Raw genomic sequence first — 27,989 nt, 5'->3', positions numbered from 1 at the left:
GGGCGTGGCGACGGGCCGGAAGTCACGCAGGGCCACGTCCGCGGGTTCTGAGGGCTTCAGTCAGGCAGGAGGCGCCGCCGCGGGGCAGCCGCTCCACCAGCTGGAGGTGAGGGGGATCTCCCGGCGCAGGGGAGGGAGCGGGGCCCCTAGGTTGGCGGTGAGGTGGGGCTTTCCTGTCCGTGGCGGTTCGGCCTGCGGGCGGGCTGGCGGGCGGGCGGACCCACGGGCGGTGCGCGCGGGACACCCCCGCCCTGGCGCCTCAGAGCCGTGTGAGGGTCTCGTCCTGGGGGCCCCGGACCAGAGGCCAGGACTGGGGGCGGGGGGAGGGGGAGGCGGCCTCAGGGTCGGGAGCCGGGAAGCGTGCGGCCGTCGGGGGCTGGAAGGAAAGCGGAACAAGCAAGCGGTTGGTAATTGAATGGAAAGAAGGTGGATGCTTTCAACTTTTTTTTAGAGTGGTCGCTGTTTGGACTTGTAAGGACTTTGAGTAAAAGCGTTCGTTCGCACGTTCGCTTTTATTGAACATAGTGTTTTTTTTTTTTGAACGTAGTTTTAAGACCGAAAACGCTTTGAAGGGTGGAAGCATTTTATCTTCTTAAAAAGAAAAAAAAAAAAAAAAGATTTCCTGGATTTAACAGGACTGGTTTACGCCCTGAGGAATAATCATGATTTGTTCCCGAACGGTCAGTTTTTAACAAAATGTGCGCACGCTTGTGAAAGAGATTTGATCCCTTGGGGCCAAACTAAATTAGCTTGCAGATTAGCAGCTTTTTTTTTTTTTTTTTTTTTTTTTTTATACAGCTGGACGAAAGCAAAAAAATTTTCACCATTTCCTTTAACTTTTGTTCATTGAAGCAACAAAGGACAGGGAAGAAAACAAGGTAGGACGGCTGCTCATCTCTGGGCTCCTTGGGAATGAGACTGACCCGAGAACTGAATAGTACCTGCAGCTGAGGTTGGACAAAGGCCAAGTTCCACCTAAAATTGGAGTATCCCAGAGAAAGAAGTACTAGTGGTCTAGGGGCCAATTAGAGATAAAAAGAAGATGTTACCACTTTCAGAGCGTAGTTTAGAAGGGTGTCCTGATCCTTCCTTATGAAAATGGAAAAATCCACTGCAAGGTATATTAGGAGGTCTGGGCAGCCTTGGAGAGGAGGCTGTTGCCCTTTGCCTTTCCTTGGGCTTAAGTCTCTGTGGTCTGGGAGGAATAACAAAAGAACTGACAGATTCCTCAGATACTTAGGATATGTAGTCCCAGTTCATTTGACAGTATTGCCCTTGGGCCCCAGTCTGTCACCAGCTACCCAAGTAAATGTAGGTTATTTAACTGAGACCTAGGCTTAGGTTTTTCCATTTGTAAAATGGGGCAATCTTTGATTGTGTAGGAGTTTATGAGTCTGTGGGTGCAATCTTTCATTTTAGTTGAGAGTGGACCATTTTAAGTTCCACCTGGGTACAGGAAGGAATAGCCCCAGAGCCAGAATGAGAGAAGATTTGGGGATAACCTGCTATTTGCCCTGGAGTGGAGGATACAAGTTGGGCAGGATCTTCCCAGTGCCCACCACTGGGACTTATTCTGCCGTTCTTTTCTTTCTCAAACGTTCTTTGTGGGGGTTCAGAGCGAGGCAGATCTGTTAGTTTAGGGTGGCAGTTTTTGAAGCAAATGGTCCTTGAAGGATTTCTTATGATTAAAAATATTCCTTAATTTTGTAGACATGGATTTAGATGCTATTACAAAATACTCAGCGTTACATGTCAAGCCCAGTGGACTCGTTCTTCAGTATGGGACTGCTGGCTTTCGAACAAAAGCAGAACATCTTGATCATGTCATGTTTCGCATGGGATTATTAGCTGTCCTGAGATCAAAACAGACAAAATCTACAATAGGAGTCATGGTAACAGCATCACATAATCCCGAGGTAATGCTTTTAGTGCTCTGATAAAGCAAATCTTTATTTACAGGAACACATCTTAGCGTCTGAACAGTTTGACCTGAAGTACAAATTTGGATTCTAGGAATGTGCCTACTCATTATGTGCCTTTGGATTTGTTTTTTTTTTTTTTTAAAGATTTATTTATTCATTCATTCAGAGAGCAAAGAGAGAGGCAGAGATACAGGCAGAGGGAGAAGCAGGCTCCCCGCAGGAAGCCGGATGTGGGACTTGATCCCGGGTCTCCAGGATCACACCCTGGGCTGCAGTCGGCACTAAACCGCTGCGCCACCGGGGCTGCCTATGTGCCTTTGGATTTGAAATGGCTTTTTCTTAAAGATTTATTTATGAGAGAGAGAGAAAGAGAGAGAGAGAGAGAATGAGAACGTGAGGAGAGGGGCAGCAGGAGAGACAATCCTAAGCAGACTCCCCATTGAGTGCAGAGCCTGACCCTGGATTGGATCCCACAACCCTGAGGCCACGCACAACGCACAACCCGAGCTGAAATCAAGAGTCAGATGTTTAACTGACTGAGCTACCCAGGCACCCTGAAGTGGCTTTTTCTTGATGAGTGATCATTTAGCTCATGACTTTAAAGGGTGTGGAGAGAATGAAAATGAGAGTCATTTCTTGGACTAAGTCCATATTAGAGAAATAACAGAATGTCCTTCCAAGTTGTATTGAGACAGTATCAATAACAAAAATGTTACTTGTGTTAATTTAGTAGAGATTGGAGGCAAGGCTGGGGATGGGGCAAACATTTGAAAAGGTTTAGTGGATTTTGAAAATTTTTAGACTGGTTTTCTATAGTTTCTTGTTCTGAATGAACAGCCAAACAGGTGGTTCCACGTATATTAAAGTAAGCTTCGAGCAGGTTATTGATGAGGATTGATGGTTCTAGTGTTATGACAATTAAATTTTTTTAAAGATTTATTTATTTATTTTAGAGATAGCGAGTGTGCGAACCTGGGAGAGGCAGAGAGGGAGAGAAAAATCTCAGTCAGACTCTTGACTGAGCACACAGCCCAATGTGGGGCTCAATCCCATGACCCTGAGATCTCGACCTGAGCCAAAACCAAGAGTTGGACACTCAACTGAATGAGCCATTCAGTCACCTCCATTTTTTCTTTTTAATCAAAATATTCCTTTTGACATAGTTTAGCTGTTTTGTTTTGTACTGCCTATATAGTTCACCGATGCGTGGTTTGAGTAATATGCCTCTGTTTGGTTGCAAGAGCATGAGATTTTTGTCTTTGTAGCTAAATCAGTAGCAAATTAAAGCTATGTAGATCTGTGAAGGAGTATAACCTTCCTTTACTCCCCGCCCCCAACACACAAAAGGACATTATTCGTCCAACTTGTAAATGTGGATCATTATAAAATGTGTGTCTGAATGTCTGAATCACCACAGTTGATTACTGACTTGTGGTCTGAAGCCTAAATTTATTGCTAGTTCTAGAAGTAATTCTTAAAACAATACTGAGCTATTTCCTTCAGTTGACATTCACTCTGAATTATATTTTTATTTCTTACCCCTTTCCCCTCCCCCCTTTATTTCATTTGAGCAGAATGGAATTGGGAATCACCTTTCAGCTTCTGTCACTGACTGGTTGATATATTGGCCAGTGTGTTCTTAAAGAGTCCAGAGTTGGAATGCCTGGGTGGCTTAGCAGTTGAGTGTCTTCCTTTGGCTCAGGGCATGATCCCGGAGTCCCAGGATCCCGTCTCACATCAGGCTTCCTGCATGGAACCTGCTTCTTCCTCTGCTTATGTTTCTGCCTCTCTCTGTGTCTCTCATGAATAAGTAAATAAAATCTTAAAAAAAAAAAAAGAGTCCAGAGTCATAGTGAGGAGGATATCTTGGTGTCCTTCTGCTCCATTTGTGCCCTGGTCATGTAATTGATGGTGAATGCACAGATAATAGCCTTTTTAAAAAACTAGTGTAAGCATAGTGGCTGGTGGGTTTAAGAGTAATATAGACTTGATGTTTTATTTATTTTTTGTTATTTATTTATTTAAAGATTTTATTTATTCATGAGATACAAAGAGACAGGCACAGGCAGAGGGAGAAGCGGGCTCCACATGGGGAGCCTGATGTGGGACTCAATCCCTGGGATCTGGGATCACACCTGGAGCAGAAGGCAGATGCACAACCACTGAGCCACCCAGGTGCCCCAACTTGATGTTTTAATACCAGCACTGACACTCATTGGCTGTATGAATATAAACAGATTACTTTCTCTAAAACTCTGTTTTTTACAAAGTAAGAGTGGAATAAAAATAGGATTATTAGTAAGATTGATGTTTGTGGTGAGGATTTATATAAAACAGTCCATTCCCTGGGATTCCATACGGTCACATGTGAAGCCACTCAGCCATGAATGTCTTTTTTAGGGGAAAACAGCTAGGGTTTACTTCTTCAACTCACCCTTTGTGAATATGCACAGATGGCTTATTGTTTGCTTTTCTTTTAAGGAAGACAATGGGGTAAAATTGGTTGATCCTTTGGGTGAAATGTTGGCACCCTCCTGGGAGGAACATGCTACCTGTTTGGCAAATGCTGAGGAACAAGATATGCCAAGAGTTTTGATGGACATCAGTGTGAAAGCAGCTGTGAATCTGCAACAAGATGCCTTCGTAGTGATTGGTAGAGATACCAGGTGACCATCGAACTTATTGGTGAAAGGAGCTTTGGGAACTTGACCTAAATGATTGCATCAGTTTTAGTACCCATAATAAACTGAAAGAATTAAGTGGAACTGCCCTAAGAGGCTCCTCCACCTACCTGGCCTTTTTATTTTTAGCAGGATGTAGGAGCTAAGTTGCTCCTACATCTTGGGTTTTGGGGTCTGAGCTCCAACTCTAACACTATATGATTGGATCGGTTACTTAACCTTTGGAGCTTCCGTATGCCCATCTATAAAATGTTGATGATAAAGCTTTTGTGAAAATTACGTGAAATAATGTATGCAAAATACCTGACCTGAGAGAAGTACTTAACATATGTCTACCAACCCTTTACTTCTGTAAGTTAATTGTTTTCTTTTAGAGAATAAGAATACCTGATTGTAACTCAGTATTTATAGAGATTTGCCTAATAATCTGCATTATTGTTCATTCATTTTTTGGTATCATTTGCACATGTTGGATTTCACTGGAAAACATTAACAATGTATATTATTTCTACATACAATAGTCCCCTCCCCCTGCTTATATGCAGGGGATACATTCCAAGACCCCAGTAGACCTCAAACCATGGGTAGTACTGAACTCTTTATACCATATTTTTCCTCTCTACATACATAATTATAAAGATGAATTCTTTTAAGCTTTTATTTTTATTTATTTTTAGAGATTTTATTTATTTATTCATGAGAGACACAGAGAGAGAGAGAGGCAGAAACACAGGCAGAGGGAGAAGGAGGCTCCATGCAGGGAGCCCAACATGGGACTCGATCCCAGGTCTCCAGGATCAGGCCCTGGGCTCAAGGCAGCGCTAAACCGCTGAGCCACCCGGGCTGCCCTAACCTTTTTTTTTTTTATTAGTGCATGTGTGCACATGTGGGGAGAGAGAGAATCCCAGGCAGACTCTACACCCAGTCCTGAGCCTGGAGGCAGGGCTCGATCTCATGACCCTGCGATCATGACCTGAGCTGAAATCAAGAGTCAGACATTTAACCAGCTGAGCCACACAGGCGCCCCTATGATACAGATTATGTTAGGGGCACCTGGGTTACTCAGCCGGTTAAGCATCTGCCTTCGGCTCAGGTCATAATCCTGGGGTCCTGGGATGGAGCCCCGCATCAGTCTCCTTGCTCAGCACTGAGCTTGCTTCTCCCTCTCCCTCTGCCTGCACTCCCCCTGCTTGTGCTCTCTGTCAAATAAATGAAATCCATAAACAAACAAAAAAAAGTTCTGGGAGTGTAGTGTCTCTCGCTGTCAACATATCCTACTGTACCGTACTCCCCCTTCTCTTTCTTGTTATTGATGTGAGATGATAAAATGCCTGCATGAGAGAGGATGTGAGGTGAATCACGTAGGCATTGTGACATAGTGTTAGGCTCCTGTTGACTTGATGATATGTCATGCTTCTGGACTACATTTGGCCTCAGGTAACTGAAACCATGGACAAGAGGGGACTACTTGTCATATTTGGCAGCTTTTGCATTCTTTACAAAAAAGTATTGTAAAATGTTAAATTAAAATTGTGCCTTAAAACAGAAGCATTCTCTTTAGTGTAAGATCTCATTTTAGAAATTCTTTCTAAAGGAAATTTCTCATCATAGTCTTAATGATATGACAATGTCTAGTATTTTATCCTTAGTGTGTTACCAGAGAGACTTCTAAATACCATTGATTGTGGATTTATGGGTATCAGAAATAGCCTAGTGACTTATGTTCTGAAACAAATTATTATCTCACAGTGAAGCCATCCCACATGTAATTGCCTCTTACCAATTAATTAGTTTAAATGATATAGAACATTTTCCAGAAGGCAGTTATAATGATCTACTTTACTTTCAGATATATAATTTGTTATGACTTTTCCAAATGAGAAATAGGTTCTATATTCTTGGTACTGCATTATGCAAAGTGTGTGCATTCAGTATTTCTTGCTACTATTTTTAGGTAATGTATATATTGTTACAGTTGAACTTGAAAAGGTATTTGGGTATGGTGTAATTAGTGTATTTTTATATCTGTTTTCTAAATTCATTAAGAGCCAGACTCTTTCCAAGAAATATATTGTGAAAGGCTGCTAGAAAATGCTTATATTTTACCTGTATTATCTTTGCAGTGTTTTCAGACTTGACAGGTTTTAGTTCAAATACACCGAACCTATTATTCTGAAATTTGTAGCCCATAATTTCTACATCTGCTTTCAGAACTAGCAACTCTTGGTTTCAGGGTGGGATGTGTTATTTTCTTCCTTTTCTTTTCTAGGCCCAGCAGTGAGAAACTTTCACAGTCTGTAATAGATGGTGTGACTGTTTTAGAAGGTCAATTCCATGGTATGTAGCTGTCCTGATCTAAATTAATCTTTAAAAAACTTAAATCTTTTAAGAAAATTGTAAAAGTAGTAACATTTTAGAAAATACAGATAAAAGAAGTTTTTAGAAAATGAACTTCCAGGTATAGAGGCACCTGGGTAGCTCAGTCAGTTAAGTGTCTGACTCTTGTTTTCAGCTTAGGTCATGATCTCATGGGTCATGGGATCGAGCCCCGAGTCGGGCTCCACGCTCAGTGGGGAGACTCCTTGAAGATTCTCTCCCTCTGCCCTTTCCCCCATGTACAAGTGCACATGGTCTCTCTTTCTCTCTCAAATCTTTAAAAAAAAAAAAGAACTACTAGCTATAAAATACTAGCTTTTTAAATTTAAAAAGCTGGGCAGCCCCGGTGGTGCAGTGGCTTAGCGCTGCCTGCAGCCCAGGGTGTGATCCTGGAGACCCAGGATCAAGTCCCGCGTCGGGCTTCCTGCATGGAGCCTGCTTCTCTCTCTGCCTGTGTCTCTGCCTCTCTTTCGCTCTCTTTGAATAAATAAATAAATAGATCTTTTTTTAAAAAAATAAATTTAAAAAGCTAACATTTTTTTTTCTGGGTGTGCATATTTTGTTTTAGCTATAGGAAATTATATATAAGAAATACTGATCTTAACTTTCTTAACTTCAGTAAAAGGTCAAAGTCCTGATTTAAAAACCTTTGAAATTACTTGCAGATGTTTATCCTAGGCAGCTTTTGTTGGTATCACATATTCCCAAAAAACTGATCACATGTGGAATCAGCTGTTTCCTATCAAATAGTGATGGCAAATATCTTTGGCCTACTTAAATCTGATTTGAAGTTTTGCTGGGTCGTTTTTTCTGTTTTATCAAATGAAGAATTACATGACCAAAAATGGAGGCTAAGATCCTCTTCTCACATCAGTCATACCCCTTTTGAATGCTGAAGCTCCATTTTGTTTGGTGGTAAATTTCCCTGGTGTCTCCCTAGTTTCTCATTTGAAAATATCTTACAAAAAAAAAAAAAAAAAGAAAATATCTTACCTTGACCTTTTCACCTCCTTTCCAACTCCTCTGTGGTCTTCTTTCAGAGTTAATGGCCTCTTCCAAGAGCTTGCCTGGCCTACTTCTCTGCTCTTCTAGTCACTCCTTAGCCCAACTGCAGGCAAAGTCTCCTTTGTACCGTCAGTGAAATGTCTTTCTCAGCACTCATCTGAATCCTAATTGCCAAATCCAGTGGCTGTTATAAAGTGGGGATTTTTAGCTTGGGGCCCAGGACTCCCTGGGAAGTATGTGGTTATCTACAGGGACCTGGTTGACCTCTTGATACAGTGTGCAGAGTGTTTTCCTAGGAAGAGGAGTTGTTGCTTTTGTCAGATACTCCAAGGGATCTGTGACCTAAAAATAACTTTCAGAATTTATATTTTGCAGTTTTTATTTCAGTTGCTGTCTTGATAGCTCTCTACACTGTGAACTCCTCCTTTCTTTCTTGAGGCTTCTACTGCTTTGGCCACTATTCCATATGGGTCTTCTGGGTGAGCTTTCTCTCTTCATATGGGTGTTCCTTATTTCTCCCTATCATTCTGCTTGATTTCTGAATGATCGTCTTTATTGCCAAAGCCCCAGCTGTGTATTATTATTCATTTATTAGTTCATACATTTTTGACTGCCTGCTATGTATAACCCTCCAGAGTCTTCTTTTTCATGCCAGTCACAACTTAAAGAAACCCATTTTGTATCATGTGTGCATGCGTACTTGTATGTATAACTGACAAAAAAGTTATACATCAAAAAAAAAAGTTATACATCATGTTATCAGTAAATAATACCCACGTTGCACAACTTGCATTCATCTGTGTGTTTTTTTTTTTTTTTTTTTTTTTAGATTTTATTTATTCATGAGAGACAGAGAGAGAGGCAGAGACACAGGCAGAGGGAGAGGCAGGCTCCCTGTAGGGGGCCTGATGTGGGACCTGATCCCAGGACCCCAGGATCATGACCTGAGCCACCGAGGTGTCCCTCATCTGTGATATTTTTAGAAAATGCAAAAATGCTGGTTATTTCTCACCAAGCAGATTCCATGAACCTTGACAGGCTCAGATCTGCAATTTGTAAAGCACTGGTCTGAGTGAGGCCTTCACTTTAATGATCTGCTCTTATCCCAGCTTCACCTGGCCTGAAACTACTGTTTCACCGTATTCAGATTGGTTTTTCAGCACTGTCATTCTGGCTCAGAACCATCACCTTGCTAATATTTTAGTCTAGAAAAACTTGAGAGTAATTTTTTTTTTGACTTTTCCATTGTTTCTCTCTTCAGCCTAGTGTACTTGAGGAAACGGAAGATTAATGTAGCCTTAGCATAAGGAGAATGGAGGAAGATAGTAGATAAGGTTAGGGAAGTTAGCAGGGATCATATTATCCCAAGCCTTGTGGGTTGTGGTAAAGATTTTAGTTTTTTTTTTGTTTTTTTTTTAAAGATTTTATTTATTCATGACAGACACAGAGAGGCAGAGACACAGGCAGAGAGAGAGGGAGAAGCAGGCTCCATGCAGGGAGCCTGACACGGGACCGATCCCTGGTCTCCAGGATCATACCCTGGGCCCAAGGCGGCGCCAAACCGCTGGGCCATTGGGGCTGCCCCAAGATTTGAGTTTTATTTCAAATTCGTGGGAACTCCATGGAAGGGTTTTATGCATGGGAATATAATCATATTTCCCTTTTAAGTCAGTTATTCTGGCTTTTCATTCTTGGCTTTTGTGGAGAGAGATAGGAAGGTTGTAAGAATGGAAAAGAGACTGTACAAGTAGTTCATGCAAGGGAGATGATAGCAAGAGAAGTGAAGTTTGAATTAGTATTGACCTCAAGATTTTGTGACCTATGAGGAGGCTAGAGCTGTGAAGAATGGCTTCTAGGTTTCTGAGTTGATCAGTGGAACAGATGAGTAACTGTATATAATAGTCATTTTTTGTTGATAAAAATTTATTGAATAAATGTTTGCTAGTGTCGATAGTGGTTACAAAATCCTTTTGTTCTGTCATTGTGTTGTAAGTCTTTTGGAACATCATTTTCCTTTCCTTATACACCCTCCATTAAACTAGGTTAAATACTGATCCACTTTTTTGAGTTCCTCCTCCTCTTCCCACGTGATCCTTGTGTCAGAACCATAGTTGCCTTATAGAATGCCATTTTTGTTATAACTGCAGGGACTCAGTAGCTTAAATGACTTTTTGTCTTTAGTCCAAACTCTTGTGCTTGACTTTGAAGACCTTTGATGGATTTAGTTACAGAATATTTATTGGATACTGGTCCATCTCTGCTGTTTCTTCTGTGTCTTGCTCTTTTGGTGCTTTTCTTGTATGTTTACCTATTTTTGATTATAAGCTGTTTGTTTTTCTTAGGAAATTATTTGTGGGACCTTTTTGAGGTTTATGGCGAAGGTCTGTTTCTGTGGCAAAGTTTGGTTAATCCTTCTGCAGGGTGTCTGAGGGTGCTTCCTGACTGGTGGATAACAAGATTCCTTGGTGATGGAGTTTTGGATCCCTGTGGTTATGTGATTTGGGCTAGAAAACCAAGGGAGGCCTGTGCTTCTGATAACAGCTCTTCAGGGATGGGTTATCTCCTGCTCTGTTTGGTGTCAAGACAACTCTCCTGGGAGTAGGGTACAGTAGGTACTTGGGGCCAATTCACTTCTGACTCACCCTTATACTGAAGAATAGTTTTTTGAGGCTTCAGCTTCATGAGGGTTTGGTCTTCTACCGGGTTTCCTTCTCATCTTAAGTCAGCGTGGACTTTTTTTCACTGAAAGCAGTTTAATTTCTGGTTTAGAGGAATGCCCTCAAAGCAAAACTGGCTTCCCAGAGCTCAAATTTTGAAGTTCCTCTCTTCACAGAGATTTTGGCATTAGTCCTCTGAAACTTGTTGGCACAGCAATGGTTTTTTAGGAGACTTTTGTCTGTCATTTTTGGTTTTCAAGAGGAGGGTTCATCTGAATTACACAGTTTGCAGTGTTAATGGAAACAGTTCAGTTATTATTTTTCTATATTGCTCTATTTTTATCTTACCTGTCCATATTAAATGATTATTTATTATCAATAGTAGTCATTCATATTTCTTTTGGAATTGAGTATGTGTCCAGTGTGTGTTTTTTTCTAATACTACCAAACAATTAATTTAATCTAACTCTGACATTATCTACCTAGAGGTAGGGTCAGATCTCACAGGTAAAGGGCTCAGTGCCACATGCCCCCTTCCCCATTTCAGAATCCAGTCACCTGGGCTTCAGACAACCCCTCCTTGGTTTGGTTAATTTGCTAAAGTACTCACAGAACTCAGAGAAACATTTTACTAGCTAAATTGATTTATTATGGAGGATCTAACTTAGAACAGCCAGATGGAAGAGCTGTGCGGGGCAAGGTATGCAGGAAGGGGCATGGAGCTTCCAGGCTCTCTGGGCAGCCACTCTCCCCACTCTGCACATATTTACCAACCCATACCCCATCCTTTTGGGTTTTTAGGTAGGCTTCATTACATAGGCACAATTAATTAAGTGGCCGTTGCTGTTTGAATGCCATCTCTAGCCCTTTTCTCTTCCTGGAGTGGCGGGGGGCCAAGGAATAAGGGAGAAGTCTGTAAGTTCCTACTCTCTAATCACATGGTTGGTTTCCCTGGCAACCAGCCCCATCCTAGTTGCTTAAGGAGCTTTCCAATGCCATTCTTTAGCGTAATAAAAGACAATTAATTCCTTGCTCTCATCACTTAGAAATTCTAAGGGTTTAGAAGCTCTGCCAAGAATGTTGACAAAGACCAAGTCTCTATTTCTTATTATAAATCACGACATCACAATGTGGCAGTTGTAATAATTTCAGTGGATATTTATGTGTATTTCTGAATAATTTGGAAGTTGGCATTTTTGTTTTCTGAAAGGTCTTTTTTTTTTTTTTTAAAGATTTGTCACTCTAAAATTCATGTGATATGAATACATTTAAACTTTTTTTGTTTAAGAAATGTGACAAATTGCTTTTTGCATTTCTATGATAGATTACGGCTTGTTAACGACGCCCCAGCTGCACTACATGGTGTACTGTCGAAATACCAGTGGCCAATATGGAAAGGCAACCATAGAAGGTTACTGCCAGAAACTCTCTAAAGCCTTTACGGAGCTTACCAAACAGGTGAAAATCTCTTGAACATGGTTAGGGTTTAAGCAAATGAATAAAGTAACATCAGTTGAATAATTTATCTTATTTTGTCACTCCTCCTTTTTCCAATAATGTGCTGTATTTCCTTTTTCTTTCTAAGGCTCCACAAGGTTTGACCCTTGTATTCTGCTGAATGTTTGTTGGTATTTACTTGCCAATGCATGTAGTACATTGAGATAATTGGAAGAGAAAACATGGGGTTCTTGTGATTTCATAAATATTCATACAGATGAATTTTCTTGAGAAAATATGGGGTTCTTGTGATTTCATAAATATTCATACAGATGAATTTTCTTGTAGGGTTAATGTTAGATGCTGTTGGCTTCATACTTGAGGTGTCTACTGTTGAGATTTTTTTCCCGGAAGATTAACTTCTTAAACCCTGGTTGAGATTTGGGGGGTATAATTAATTTGATCAACAAATATTGAGTACATGTTGTTGACCAAATCCCTTATTTTCCTAGAACTTATATTCTGAACTAAGGATGGGCCAAAGAGGAGGTTGACAGGAAAAATCCAGACATGCCCAGTGGTGTTATGTACTATCAAGAGAGTGACAGGTGTCATTCTGCTCGTTTGTATGCTCATTCCCACATTTAAATGCCTGTCATGTAACATAGGCTGTAGTATTATTTTGAAGGGACCTTGCTTAATTGAGGCTAAATTCTGATAAAAACTCCATTTCCGTAAGTTACTCAATTGGTGAAACTGTTCTAGTGTCAGTCCAAAATAAAGGTTTTTAAATTTTACTTTGGTTTTCTACAGTTTTCATCTAAATATGTGTACCCTTTTGTTTCTCAGGTTAAAATAGATGAGTTAACTGAAATGATGGAAGATGTTTACATATACCTATATGTGCTTTATGCTTCACTCTCTTATAGCTTGAAATTTTTCTTTTATGTCTTTTCCTTTTAAGGCTTTCTACAGTGGAGATGAATATAGATCACTTAAGGTTGACTGTGCAAATGGCATAGGGGCCCTGAAGCTGAGAGAAATGGAACACTACATTTCCCAGGAGCTGTCAGTTCAGCTACTTAATGATGGGACGAAAGGGAAACTCAACCATTTATGTGGGGCTGATTTTGTGAAAAGTCATCAAAAGCCTCCACAGGGTATGTAGAAAATTTGTTTTTAGAGCTCTTTAAAATGAATCTTATTTACAGACAGAGGTGGGCAAGTGAGTTGAGTCATGTAGCTAGTCCTGGTGCTTCTGCTCTAGACATCTGAGCATTTCCTTACTTGTCAGTGTCATTCAAAACATGGTCTACTCTCTTTGTATGTAAGTCACACAACTCCTACAGTGTGTAGGAAATCTCTGGGGGTGAGGGGTTAGCAAAATCAGAAATTGGTGTTTTAGAGCCATGATTCTCAAACTGTGGCATGCATGAGAATCACCTAGAGGGCTTATTAGCACGTAGATTCCTAGATTCGAGAGTTTTTCATTTTGTAGATGGTGGAGCAGGATTTAGGTAGGGTAAGAATTTGATTTCTGTCAAGTGCCTAACCTTCATTAATGGTGCTGGTCTGGGGACCACACTGTGAGAATCATTGATCTAAAGGATAGCAATAGTTAAGTAGCATTTTTTAATTTTTTACCTTATCTGAATTATACACATTATGGAAAGGGAATGCAACTCTTAATTATAACTGTCTGAAAAATCACTGTTTTGTACAATTGGCATATCAGGAGGAAAACTATTCTATAGATTGTAGTTGTACTAAGAGATTATAGTTGCACTAAAAATATCTGTAGCAGTACAGATACTAAATTGTTTAGTGTTTTGGCCATGATTAGCTGGCAGATAGATGTGTTTTGTTTGCTCTGTTGCTTGTGTGTGTAATTGCATTAGTTGTCACCATTTAAAAATACTGTGATTTTACTTAAATATTAGAAACTCTGACTTCTTTACCAAAATCAGAAAATGTCCATTCTTACATGGCAATAATCAGCTGCCATGGAGTAGCTCCTGCTCACTTCAGACAGGACATCATTTTTCAGAACTCCACAGAAGTTCTCATCCAGTTGCCTCTCTCTCATTTGTTATTCCGCCTCACTGTAGTAAGCATTTACATTTTTAGTTGAATCAACCAGTTTTAACTCCTTTTCATTGACTTGCTTTTGTGACTTTTACTGACAGTTTGGTTTGGGTCGCTCATCTGTCCATTCACTAAAATGAGCTCTTCTGCTCCCTTGCTTTAGACGCTGGTGAGAAGGAGTAATGAGAAATGTTTAGCGCAAAAGAAACGTTGCTAAAATTAAATCTCCTTACAACTTGCAGCCCACTAATACCTGAGACATGCAGTGTGTGACTATACCTCAAGGAACTCATGGCTGCCTTCATGTTGATGTATTTGATAGAGACTAAAAGTACCCTTATCTTGGCAATAACAGACCTCGAAGGTCCTGTAAACTTCACTTTCAGCATGCAGAAATTCCTTAGAAACTTATCTTCTCTCTAATCATACCCCCCAAGCAAACTTAAAAGTATATAATCATTCACTCATCACAATCCCAATGCAGCTTTCTCTGCCCGTGGGTCCTTTCCCCTCCTATAATAAAAGCACCTTTTACACTTTAAAATATCTCAAGAATTCTTTCTTCACTGTTGAGCTTGGCGGTCCTGCATCACGCAGCTACAGTATGAACAAAACCATTAAAGGCCCTCTCACTTTCCTGAAGCTTGCGTTATGCCTTGTGGTCAACCTTACGTTAATATTCCTCATGGAGGGGATCCCTAGGTGGCTCAGCGGTTTGGCGCCTGCCTTTGGCCCAGGGCACAATGCTGGAGTCCCGGGATCGAGTCCTGTGTCAGGGTCCCGGCATGGAGCCTGCTTCTCCCTCCTCCTATATCTCTGCCTCTCTTTCTCTCTATGTCTATCATAAATAAATAAATAAATCTTTAAAAAAAATATTCCTCATGGAAGCCTCATGTTGGATTTGTCCACCTGCTGCTGTCATGGTTAAGGAATAGCAGAATTTTCTAATAAGTTGGACATGACAGTTGCTGAGGTTTTGAAAACTTTATGCAAATTACACAAGCTATATTTCTCTCACATGTTATAATTCTTTGCTTTTAACTTACCAGTGTTTCTTGTTAACGATGGTGTGAACAAATAAGAATCAGTTCTATTGGAATTAAAGCACATACCTCATCTATTGCTGATTATTTTTTATATGTAAAGGACATCATAGTACTAGGTCAGTTGCTTTCACAAATATCTGTAGCTAACAAAAAACTATGGGACCCTGTCTTGCCAAACCAAGTAGCTTACAGAACAGAATTTTATTTTAATATTACATCGTTTCAGCATAGAATTCTTCTTTTCCAGTTAGCTGTGAAAGAACTTACCCTGTAAAAACAACCAATAAACCCTTATACTAATTAAAGATTAAGGCATTGGTTTTTATTTGGAAGGATAATTTTAAGTACTTCTTGAAAAGTGATAGTGGACATGGTTTGATAGAATACATAAGGCCAGTTATGATCATACTTTAGTGAAATATTTCTTCCTTGTAACTAAGAGAAAAACCTTCTTATGGAGGTTTATTCCCATTTCTTTGACTGTAATCCATTTTTAAATTCTGTGTGCTAGGAATGGAAATGAAGCCTAACGAAAGATGTTGTTCCTTTGATGGAGATGCAGACAGAATTGTTTATTACTACCTTGATGTAGATGGTCACTTTCATCTCATAGATGGAGACAAGATAGCAACACTAATTAGCAGCTTCCTTAAAGAACTCCTATTGGAGGTATGGTGGAGTGATCAACTGCCCTTCAGAGCAAGACTTACTGGTGACTAACAGGCATTTGAATGTCTCAGAGGCACAATACATGTGGAGTTCCTTACCTTTGTGGCCAGAAAATATAAGAAGATATGGTAATATTAGTCATTTCAACATGGGGCACTGGTTTTGGAACCTGAAAGTATTCTTTTCTTACTTATATTGGCAACGTTGTGATTTGAAGCTTTATGCAGTTTTGGTTTCTTCATAACTAGCACTTTATTAATGAGAATTCCATCATCACTTCCAAAGCCTCAAGTTTAAACAGAAAATCTTATTCTCTGAGATCTGTATTTTCTGTATTATACTTAATAATGTAAGAGGTATGCTCTATTTTGCTGTTTTGGAAATCTTAGGCCAGCTTTAAATATAAAATGTAATGGGAAGTAATTATTATAATGTGGAAAAAGGTATACTTTAAGAATTCAGTAAATACTTTTATTTAAAAAATTAGCAAGAAATCACAAACTTCTTTAGAAGAGATTCCTTATGGAATTTAAATGATGTTCAAAAGTATTTTAGCTTTTTTTTCTGGCATGCATGTAAATTTTCATTTACAGCTTTTATTGCATAAACTAAGACACAGCTGAACTGGGTGATTTTGTCATCCTTTGGGACTCTCATTACATGTTTGCTTTTATAAGTTAGTGTCTTTACTTTTGATGGCCAATTATCATTGTTTTTATCTAGATTGGAGAAAGTTTGAATATTGGTGTTGTACAAACTGCGTATGCAAATGGAAGTTCAACACGGTATCTTGAAGAAGTTATGAAGGTATTGAACCATTTCCATTTTCTCGTAGCTTCTTAATTATTATGTTCTAAGATTTTTCCCTGAGGAAAACAATGTCCTCACTTACATGAATAAATGAATAGCTTGTAGTACATGAAACTGAGCTGTTGTCCATTTAAGGGTGAGTGGAAATCAAAAATAGGAAAGGAAATTGTCCCTGATGTGAAAAGGGAAAGAGACTTCCCCCTTCCCTTTTTTTAGAGCATTTCTTTTAGAAAACTTGTAAATTCCTTCTCTGTCTCCTTTATAATGAATGTAAATCTTTTTAAAGGCTAAGTAAATTTTATGGCTCAGGAATGTTTTCCGGGGCTGGAGTCCCTGCACTGAAATGTGAACTTCAGGGAAGATAGCACCTGTCTCCCAGGATCCTGAGTTTATGTTAGTTATACCTCGGAGCCAGCCACCTATCTACTTGTTATAGAGAGATGAGAAATTTTATTATTCTTTTCCTAAGGATTAAACATCGATGGCCACTGCAGTTATCAGGTAAATTTAAGACAAAAAACATGTGACAAATGGCCCTGTGAAGTCTTCTTGCAAAGTGGGCCTATTCAGTAGGCATAGGAACTATTGTCATGGGGTTTCATAGTATGGGGAGAGATACTGGGCTCATCACCTAATACAATAAGGAAAAGTGGAGATTTTGTAGCCAAGGAGCAAGGGGGGTGGTTGGTAGTTGGGAAATTACTGAGCAGTCATCAGGGATCAGGGAGGATTCTGGCTCAATCTACCTGAACTCCTGCTGAAGGCAGGCCTGGGTGATTACATACTACCTGGGGGATGGGATAGAGCGAGGACTTTGATCAGTTTTAGAAGGTAGGAGATTGTTGCTGACAGTGCACTGTGGGAGACACCCAAGGACAGGACCTGTTCAGGCTCACAGGGAAAGTTTGGTCTGTTATTAGCTTCAGCTCTATTATATGAGGGTGAGTTTTTTTTTAGATTTTATTTATTTATTCATGAGAGACAGAGAGAGAGAGAGAGGCAGAGACATAGGTTGAGGGAGAAGGAGGCTCCACGCAGGGAGCCTGACAATGGGATTCGATCCTGGGTCTCCAGGATCACACCCTGAGCTGAAGGCAGGTGCTAAACGCTGAGCCACCTGGCCTGCCCAACGGTGAGATTTCTGTCTTTGCATTCTCTTAGCAGATTGCCTCTGGTATATCAGTCTGGCTTAATGCTTATTCCGTAATTAAAACTATTTTCTTACTCTTTTGTGGAAAAGTTTTCTGGGTTGGTAGGAGGTTTTACATCTAATTTCCCCCCCCCCCCCAACATCCACCAGATGACCATCCTGTGTACCATATCATCTCCAAGAGTTAGAGGGTTCATAGCCAAAATTAGATCGATTTGCCTTTACTCTTTCTCATTAGCTAATGTATTATTTTCCAACTTTTGTGTATCCCTTTTCAAATTTCTGCATTTTACTGGTTTGTGTTGCGTTTCCATTCTTTTTTAAGCAAGGATGGCAAAGTCAAATTCTTGTAGAACCTTGGTAGGTGAGGTAAATAAGTACAGCAGGGGGAAGAGGACAGAGAAGTATGTGCCCAGCCAGGCCAGCAGCTGTCACCTTTAGTCAGATTCTTTAAGAGAAGCTGAAAATCTGAATTTTGTGTAAATCTCTTACTTTTTTAAGTCTTGGCAACTGATTCAAAATTCAAAATAAATAGGTAGGCAAAATGAAACACATCTGGAGGCTGCTAGTTTGTGACCTAAGTATAAGGTTGTAGTAAACACTCGCAGCATTTCATCTTTCACAGGAATTCTCAGCTCCTGGATTACTGTTTCAGTATTTTCTTATTTTTCTGTTTAAAAAATTTCTTATAGGTTAAGATAGCCTGTTTAAGAAACTGAACACACCTGAAACTGTTAATCATCAACCCATTCTCCTATGGATGGATGAAATCTTTTGAGCTCTAGCTTTCCTGAGGTTTTTTACATCGAGTTAAATGCCAATCTTCTTTGATCTTGATCTCTTCTGCACTTTTGCCACCATCAGCCGTAACCACTCTTCTCTTTTAGATCCATCCAAGATTTAGGCCGCCCAAGTGTTGCTAGTCTGACTACTGTAATTTCATAATGGGCTTAGTCCTAGAACCCTCCTGCTCTTTTAACCTTCTAAGCCAGGGGTTAGCAGAGAGTGGCCTGTGGACCAAATCCAGTCTGCCACATGTTTATAAAGTTTTATTGGAATACAACCATGCTCACTTGTTTCTGTATTGTCTGTAGTTGCTTTACATTAGTGGCAGAAGTGAACAGTTGTGACAGAGATCATACGGTTTGTAAAGCCTGAAATATTTATTATCTGGCCGTTTGTAGGAAAAGCTTGCAGACCCCCTACTATAAGCCATTCCACACTGTAGCTGAGCTTTCTACAATTAGATCACGTCACTCTCCGCCCCGCTCCCCCCATCCTGCATTATCTTATCAGGTGACACTCTTGATTTTTCCTTGGCTGTGGGCTTCTGTAAGTGCCTTCACTCCCCCTCACTAACATCACTTTGTATTTTAATTGCTTAATTGTCATCCTCGCTAGATAGCTCCAGGAGGTTTGTTCCCTGTGCTGTCCTTGGGAAGAGTAGGGACAAAATAACTATTTGCCAATTGAATAACTGCAGTTACATTTTTTAAATATGTCATAGGTGCCTGTCTATTGTACTAAAACTGGTGTAAAACATTTGCACCACAAAGCTCAAGAGTTTGACATTGGAGTTTATTTTGAAGCAAATGGGCATGGCACGGTAAGTTCTCTTAATCAACTACAGCTGGCTGTAGCTGGACGTTTTTTAGTGATGGGAATTCTGTATCTGGATAGTACTACGTTATAGCCCCCTTTGTTGAAATGATCAGTATGATGGCAGAAGAAAATTATTTGGTTAACTAATATAGTCTTCTATGTTGTGAAACTGATTTTCTTTTAGATAGTGATTTTTTTTTCTTTACAAATACTGTCTCTTTATTTAAGCTTTGCAAATCCCCTATGAAATAGGAATCATTTTTTTTTTATGTTCATATTTTAATTTTATTTTTTTTAAATTAATTTTTATTGGTGTTCAATTTACCAACATACAGAAAAACACCCAGTGCTCATCCCGTCAAGTGTCCGCCTCAGTGCCCGTCACCCATTCCCCTCCAACACCCGCCCTCCTCCCCTAGATAGTGATTTTTGAGTATGAAGACATTATTCTTAGTTTCCTAAAAAAAAAATGCAGTTAATTTTTTTTTACAAGCAGGTGGTCTATATATATATATCATTTAAAAATCTTTCCTTTTACCACTTATGACCAGTGTAAAGAAAAGTTCAGTAGCATTCAAGTGTTAGAACACTTGAGAATTAAGTTATGAACAACTCATAATGAGTATAATGAGCCATAAGCATATAAAATTTTTAGGGTTTTTGTAGGTAGAGTATTTGAAAAGTTTGAGAATATAGTACACATACCTTATACATTTTGAAGTATATTATCTGGCTTTTAGTAATAATACTCATACTATTCAGGGTTTTTTTAAACATTTTTATAAAAAATATTTTTATACCTCACCTCATTTCATAAATGGAGGTGGCCAACAGAAAATGTTTTCTGGGTCAGATTATTTTCCTTAATTTCAAACTGGTTCTAGAGGCCTTAAATTAAGAAAAATCAGTTCTTAGGAAATGCAATTAAATTATAACTGCAGTGATCTAATTAATTCAGATATTGATAAATGATTTTAAAGAGAGTATGTATTCTAGTCATTGGGCTACAAGGTTTCTGTTGCTGGTGTAGGGTAAGTGGGTATGGCTGTGGTCAGGCAAAAACAGTGACCAGAGTGCTGACTATGGTATTGAACCTTGGAAGGCACTAAAATCACGGGCAAAGAATTTTAAAATGACAAGAATCTTGAGGAACATGATGTGTATAACATCCATGGTACTATTTGCTGTAATGTGATAAATATGATGAATCTCTTTATTATTAGGGATATAAGCTAGGTAAAAGTATTTCAGGACAAGAAAACTATACTACTTTTGTTGAATTTTATATTCTTCTAAGTAAAATGGATACAGATAGGCTTAAAGAATCAGGTTGCACAGAAGTGATGCAGCTGGTTGAGGGGCAAACATAAAGAACTCATCATGTGCATTTGCCTCTGCTAGGGTAGAATTTTCTTTGTAATCAGCTCTTTAAATTTTGATAGCCAGTTTTATAATCCATAAAGGAAATTTTTCCCCCCAATAGTATCTTTTGGGTTCTGATTTGATCTTCCTAATTTCATTCATTCTAAAGTTGCCATTATTTTTCCCGTTTTTGCAGTCATTGAGGGTTTCAAAAGTGGTTTAGCTAGGGTGCCTGGGGCATGGATAGTGTGTTTTGTGACTTTCTGTTTTATGCTTTCATTGCAGGTACTGTTTAGTAAAGCTGCTGAAATAAGGATAAAACAACTAGCAAAAGAATTAGAAGATAAGAAAAGGAAAGCTGCTAAGATGCTTGAAAATGTTATTGATTTGTTTAATCAGGTCAGAGCTGGTGGGTGGCAGGCTCTTGGTTACTTTTACATTTTCAGAAGGTAGAATAGTATGCTGTCTAAATTTTTTTGAAAGATTTTGTTGAGAGAGCACATGAGTGAGCTCAAGCAGGGGGTAAGGGCAGAGGGAGAAGCATATTCTCCGCTGAGGGTGGAGCCTGACATGGGGCTTGATCCCAGGACCTTGAGATCATGTTCTGGGCAGCAGTCAGATGCAGAACCCTGAGACACCCAGGCGTGCCTGAATAAAAAATTAAAGTAGAAAAGTCCTGGCAACTTCCTTGCCACAGTGGTATATACAGTTGAGATTTACATTGAACTGAAATGTGGTGATAGAACATTGATGTGTTTCCCTCCCCCTACATTTTATGATGAAAATTAAGTGTAATGAGTTGCTTCCACCTAGAGTCAAGATCAGCTATTGAGTCTTTTATAAATGGGTTGCATCATTGAGACTGGAGTCTACAATATGGCAGAAGAGCCAAGAGTGTGACCTAGAAAAGTGGTGGAACTAATATTTGAATATCTTACACATTTGAGGCACTTGACATACATCATTGTATAATCCTTGCAATAATACAGGGAGAGGCATTACTATAATTCCCATTTCATAAATGAAGAAACAAAGGGCTTGGAGCTAATAAATGAAGAGTATGGATCCACCTTTAGGTGTGTCTTACACTTTACCATGCATGATGCCTTCCATTATCATGGTATATCTCAAAAGGGATCTTGTTATAAAGGAAATTTTGAATCATAGAATGTTAATGCTGGAAACTTAACAGTTATCCGGTTTAATTTATAATGAGGAAGATTAATGGCAGGTTTCTTGAGGTAGTTTCAGTATTGTTTGTATAACTCATTGTGGTCTTCCATTCCCTTTCTCTTTCTCCATATACTACAGTGTAATAATCCTGTGTGGAGGTGGGCAGGGAGAAGGCACAGGATACTGTGATTGGTTAAGATAGAGCATTCATCTCCAAGCTTTGCTGACATTAAATTTCTTTCACTTTGTCTTGTAGGCAGCTGGTGATGCTATTTCTGACATGCTGGTGATTGAGGCAATCTTGACTCTGAAGGGCTTGACTGTACAACAGTGGGATGCACTTTATATGGATCTTCCAAACAGACAGCTCAAAGTTAAGGTGGGAGAAAGATTGTAAAATTACTTTTCTGAAAATTACCATAATACATTAAAATACATTATTTCTAACCTCTATATAAAATTTTTTCCTTTTGTCATAATTCATTGTATACATATATATTGAATAGAACATGCTTATATCATGTATTTTCTCATATCTTAAAAATTATGGAATAACCAATTGTTTGAGAAGTATTCAGTTTACATACTTTACAGAAAAAGTGACACATATTATTTATAATAAAGATTTTATTATGGAAAATTTAAAACATATAAATGTGGAGAGAACAAAAGTTTCACCAGATTTCAACTATTCTCCATTGCTTCACCATTCTCATATCCCCCATGTTCTTCTGAATCAATCCTGATAGCCTATCATTTCAAGTGAGAATGTTTACTTTGCATGATTCTTGGTTCACACAGTATTTTCCTGGGGCTAGATGCTTATAAAAAGTAGGCTCTGTGGGCTCAAAGAATTTTTTCTAAAGGCATTTCATATAAATGCATTTCATATAAATCCTAATTGATGTCTATACAGATTTATACCAGTGTACCCAATTGCCAACAGAATTTGTGAAAGACCATTAGAGGTAGTAAAGCCCAGGTTCATACAAATGGCTACTGATTGTTCAGATTAGTTTTTTGGCTTATTTAGGTGATTTTTATCATGACCTTCTTATGGTTATTTGATCAGTGTACTGAAGTCCTATAGTACTGGCCATTACTTTAGTGGTAACTGTTTAGAGACTGAAGAAGGAAGTTATACAACTGAAATTAATAACCCTGATTTTGTCAAATAAAAATCATAAAATTTTTTAAAAAAAGATTAATGAACATGTGAGTTCCTGAGCTAGGGGGAGAGGCAGAGGGAGAACCTCAAGGTGACTCCCCACTGTGCACAGAGCCCAATGTGGAGCTCTATGTCGGGACCCTGAGATTAGACCTGAGCTGAAACCAAGAGTTGGAAGCTCAACCCACTGAGCCACTCAGGCACCCTGTAAAATTTTAATGCAGTTGCATTCTGTATTTGTTCCGGTAGGTTACTATCTGACAGTGTTGCACTTGGCTGTACAATGAGGTCTGTTATTAAAATGAAATGGCTACAATCTTTTGGTGGGAATTGTGATATAGTGACAAATATGAAATGTTTGTGCATAGGTTGCAGACAGACAAGTTATCAGCACCACTGATGCTGAAAGACAAGTAGTTACACCTCCAGGCCTACAGGAAGCAATCAATGACCTCGTGAAGAAGTACAAGCTTTCCCGAGCTTTTGTCCGGCCTTCTGGTACAGAAGATATCGTCCGAGTATATGCAGAAGCAGACTCACAGGTAAGCTGGGACACTTCTATTAAAAAAATGTGCAGTGAGAATCTGACAGCATTGGGTAGTAGGGGTAGTAGTTGGAGAGAAAAGAAAACAATTTGAATAGTGTTGCAGTCTCACTGTGATAATTCAGGGTTTAACATCTGAGATTTGTCTATGGAGGATTTTTAGGTTCATATTAAAAAATTTAGACCCACTTAGTTTATTTCCCCCAATATTTTTCTTTTGATTTATTCCAGACTTCCTGAAACTGTCCTATTTCTAGCTGTGGCATGAGTAACTAGTACTTAGTTTGCCTATGTTCAGCGTATATGGCCTGAAGTGGACTATCCTTTTTTTCCTTCTTTAAAAACATAAACTTATTGCTTTACAGAAACAACCAGTTTTGAGGTACATGTCTAAATTAATGGTACCATCAGCCATGTTGATCGAAATTCATCTTTGTCTCTAGACTTTTTATTTGAGCACAGAGCCCAATGTGGGACTTGATCCCATGACCCTGAAATCATGACCTAAGTGGAAACCAAGAGTCGGTCACTTAACCAACTGAACCACCCCTTTGTTCCTGGACTTTTGATTTGTTTTTCAAAGTAATTTCCTCTAAACAGCCTTGCCATGTGTCTCTGCCGTAGGGCGAAGACCTCACAGTCTGGATTTTTAACATTTGTCCTCTTCAGACACCATCATCTTAAACCCTTGATAAAATGAAAGTGTGTGCACAACTGAGGCAATATAGAGTGGACTGAATAGGCACTCAGAAGGAAGCATTTTATTAGGGAGCTGGCAGCTTTTTGGCAGAGGCTTAGGCCATCCTAGAATACAGGGAATAAAAATTTCTGATTTATGGGGAGAGGCCATCTGGGACCTTGTAACAGTTACTTTTAGGTCAGTTGTGGCTTTGCTTCTAAATAGATGAATTATTCAGAGTTTTGGAATGATAATCAAATCAGATTACAAAATTAGTTAAGGACTCACCTGACTTAGAAGAATTTGAGATTTCCATTTATTTATTTAAGAGTGTTGGAATGTTACTGAAAGGTGAAAAAAATTTTTTTCATTTGAATATGTTAGTGAAACAAAATCAAGAAGTCCCCTCCCCTTCACAGTCCCAAGTTACCTGAGAGAGATGCTCTTTCTCATCTAATCTCCTTTCACGTAATTTGCAGGAAAATGCAGATAGCCTTGCACACGCAGTGAGCCTGGCAGTATTTCAGCTGGCTGGAGGAGTTGGAGAACCACCCCAAGCAGGTTTCTGAAGACAATTTTTATATTCATGAGAAACTGGATTTTTAAAAAGTTTTTACAAAATAATAGTACTCCCATTATTGTGACAGGTTCAAACCCATTTGTAATCATAATGTTTACAGTGCATCTTACTAGATTAGATTGTGCTTCTAAAACTGATTATTTTTCTTAAACACTACCATAGTAATTGTTTAGAAGTAGGTAAGACTTGTTAAATTTAGTTTTTAAAAAGCAAAACTTACCTAATTTCAATCTCATTAATGTAAAGTGGGGCTTCACTCTATAGTTCAATTATCAACTTTATAATACATGCAGGGAAAATTCACGAGGGCTGCTGGAAAATTAAACCTTATTATCAGCTCCTTGGAACGTCTTTTCCATCGTCGTAACCTAATCATGCTCACTGTTCTGGAGGATTCACCACTGTTAATACAAATGAGGAGGGTGGAGAAGACTTCATACAACCAATTTTTCCACAGCCAAATTTAGAATGATTTTTAAATGACTTACCTCTTGAATGAACATCACCAGGAATTCAGAGGCGTGATACAGACGCTGTGCATCTCTGTACTGAGGTTAAGATGCTCGTGCTACATTTAGGAGGATGCATGGCCCAGGCTCCAGTTATTCTTTACTCTTCTTAGGAATGTATGTGAGATAAAATTGTCATACATTACTATGCCTCCAACAGAGAAGCGACATCATTCTGATACTAGAATGTGGTTAATAACAGAAAGAGCGCAACAGATCTAAATTAAAGCCTGAAACCAATAGCAAAAAATGTGCAGTGTGTATTTTGCAGGTTTAAGACAACTCAGGACAGTAAAACAACGGACTATATATGTATATATAGATCTCTCTCAGGCACCATAATCGATATGAGCCAACAATATTTAAACTTGATTCAGGCCACATTCAGACATTTGCTCTTATTTACAAATATTTAAATTAAATACAACCTGAAATGGGTTTTTGTTACATACAAAAAAGAGAAAAAAGAAACTATACAACTCAGAGCAATGTTTGTTTTAAATAATTACATTTACATATAACTAAATGGAATCACTTGTGGTGTTTCAAGTTTTTATCACCCCTTCCAGAAAATCTTTTTCTACCATCTCTTCTATTTTTTGCCTGGCTTTGCTGGAAAATGGTTTGTGGTTTTCCAGTTTCATGTCCTTATTAGGGAAGGTGTTTGAGTAGAGGATGGGGCTCCCTGAGTGTCCTACACATCGGCTGGTGACTTTGCTGTTGAAGACTTGGCTGAGCACATTGAAGAATGGCAGGAGCTGCTCAATACTGCGCACGGTGCAGATGGTAAGCAGCAAGTGCCCCGGCTCCCAACCCAACGTTCTCCCTGAGTTGTCTTCCTCTGGATTTTTCTGTAGAAAACACAAAGGGAATGTTATTAACAAATGAGAAAATCTGAAAGGGTACAAACACCAGCAACAGTTAACAGATGATGACATTAAATCTCCATTCCAGACTTGATTCAACTCTTGCCTCTTAGTGCCGGTTTCTAAGTGTGGACACTGCAGGCACATTTTCCACCTGGAGTGTGCAAGCAAGCTCAGTTAGCAGAATTGGTTTTGGAGAGGGAGAGTCAGATTTTAACAGTTTATATTGTGCTTTGCATATACTCAAAAAGCTCCCAGGTTTCTGGGCTCCCGCTAAGGTGACCCAGGACTAAGTCATAAGGTGATGACAGAAGGAGGTTAAACGGAAGAGACAGTAGTCTTCTCCAGTTCACCTAATTATTAAGTCAGGTAATTCCCTTTTAGCCAAGTGGCTTACACTTGCCACAGATGGTAGTAGGCTTCAAAGTGAGTAACTGTCAGTACAAGAGAAAGGAAAGGAACACTCAGGAGAGACAATGACGTTTGCTTCTTCCCCATGGTAAACAACGTGGGGAAGAAAGCTGGACCTGGAGTCAAAATAACAGGGTTGGTGTCACGGCTCTGCAGTTTACTCACTGGGGGGGCATCTGGGCAAGATGCAGAAAGGTTCCTCATTTTAAAAAGTGGGGAAATCTATCTTCCAGCAGAAAAGTCAAACAAGAATGTAGGTGAAAACTGTCCAACTAAAAGTAAATACAGTTAAAATAATTTGTGTACCAAGAGGCTGGTTTAAGCAGCCAACTAGATTATACAAAGATGTAGATCTCTAGGGAAAGAAAGAGAACTGAGATGTCTGGTTTTGGGCAGAATCACAGATACAAAAACACTGAGTAGAGAGAAAATGGGCAAAAAAATATGAAGGGTTGGAACTTAAAAAGCAGAACTATAATCTGTCCTATTGATTAACAAATGGTTTGCTTGTGATAGATATTGTGAGATCAGATGTTGTGAGAAACTTTCACTGTTAATCTAATTTTTAAATAACACTAGTTTCCCAGTGGAGAATGCAGATGTAAAAACCCAGCTTATTTTCTGGTGTGTGATCATTTAAAAATGAAATCCTGAGAAAGGAAAATAGATTGAAGTTAAAGCAGGAGGAAACAAAAAAAAGATCATCCAGTCCCAGCAATTTTTTAACCTCCCAATCTAAAACCGAGGGTACAGAAAATCTCTCTTCCTTTTAACTAGAACACTGGCTTTACCAGTCCTGGGACTGACTTTCACATCACTGACTACCATTAGGTTGCTGACCGTCCCCTACATCAAACTGCAATCCAACAGTAGTTTAAGGGTAAACAGAGATGAGTTTATCCTGAGGGAAAATGCATAATATGCTTGAACCCTCTATACAACTAGTTTACAAATGTGAGAGAACTAAGGTGTGACTTTTTGTTTCTATTCCAGACAAAACATACTTAGGGCTTTTTACTATGAAGCTATTGACCAATAAAGAGTGCATTTGTGGTGCTCTGCTCTTATCCATCAGAATACCACCTCCTCAAAAATAAATAAAATTAAAAAGTCAGACATGTTTCCAGAAAAATGATTTCTCCTTTCACTTCACCAGTCTACACTTGAAGACAGGCTTCCTTCCTGTTTACCTCTCTTGTACTTGTTGAAACCCAGACCTGGGTTTGTGTCTCAATATTTGGTCCAGATGTGGCAACT

At 39.1% G+C, this 27,989-nt stretch overlaps 2 protein-coding genes across 14 annotated transcripts in view; one reads left to right on the top strand and one right to left on the bottom strand.

Moving 5' to 3' along the window:
* Positions 1-27,846, top strand: PGM3 (phosphoglucomutase 3). The gene is made up of 15 exons (XM_072736239.1): positions 1-106; positions 799-878; positions 1,711-1,916; positions 4,404-4,588; positions 6,873-6,940; positions 11,966-12,099; positions 13,043-13,238; positions 15,721-15,878; positions 16,602-16,685; positions 19,346-19,444; positions 21,088-21,201; positions 22,232-22,354; positions 23,512-23,685; positions 24,846-24,927; positions 26,094-27,846. Exons 3-15 carry the CDS (start codon positions 1,713-1,715, stop codon positions 26,108-26,110), a joined length of 1,638 nt encoding a protein of 545 aa, XP_072592340.1. The 5' UTR covers positions 1-106; positions 799-878; positions 1,711-1,712; the 3' UTR covers positions 26,111-27,846.
* Positions 22,585-27,989, bottom strand: part of DOP1A (DOP1 leucine zipper like protein A) — a 110,871-nt gene continuing 105,466 nt past the window's right edge. For 7 of the 13 annotated variants that reach the window (XM_072736176.1, XM_072736203.1, XM_072736164.1 and 4 more), the window contains one exon: positions 25,696-26,306. In XM_072736176.1, coding sequence (XP_072592277.1) covers positions 26,001-26,306 — 306 coding nt within the window. In that variant the 3' untranslated portion in view covers positions 25,696-26,000. Of the gene's footprint in view, positions 26,307-27,989 lie in introns of all 13 variants that reach the window. The other 6 variants (XM_072736215.1, XM_072736211.1, XM_072736226.1 and 3 more) reach the window with 1 other exon arrangement.

This window comes from Vulpes vulpes, chromosome 1 (assembly GCF_048418805.1).
Source record: "Vulpes vulpes isolate BD-2025 chromosome 1, VulVul3, whole genome shotgun sequence".
Classification (NCBI taxonomy): Eukaryota; Metazoa; Chordata; class Mammalia; order Carnivora; family Canidae; genus Vulpes; species Vulpes vulpes.
The sequence above is the reverse complement of the archived record's forward strand: the minus strand, read 5'-3'. Positions and strand labels throughout refer to the sequence as shown.

Coding starts and splice junctions, on each gene's coding strand:
- PGM3 (XM_072736239.1), top strand. CDS start 1,713: ATGGATTTAGATGCTATTACAAAATACTCAGCGTTACATGTCAAGCCC. Junction 13,239..15,720: donor TCATCAAAAGCCTCCACAGG/GTATGTAGAAAA, acceptor TCTGTGTGCTAG/GAATGGAAATGAAGCCTAAC. Junction 23,686..24,845: donor ATGCAGAAGCAGACTCACAG/GTAAGCTGGGAC, acceptor CGTAATTTGCAG/GAAAATGCAGATAGCCTTGC.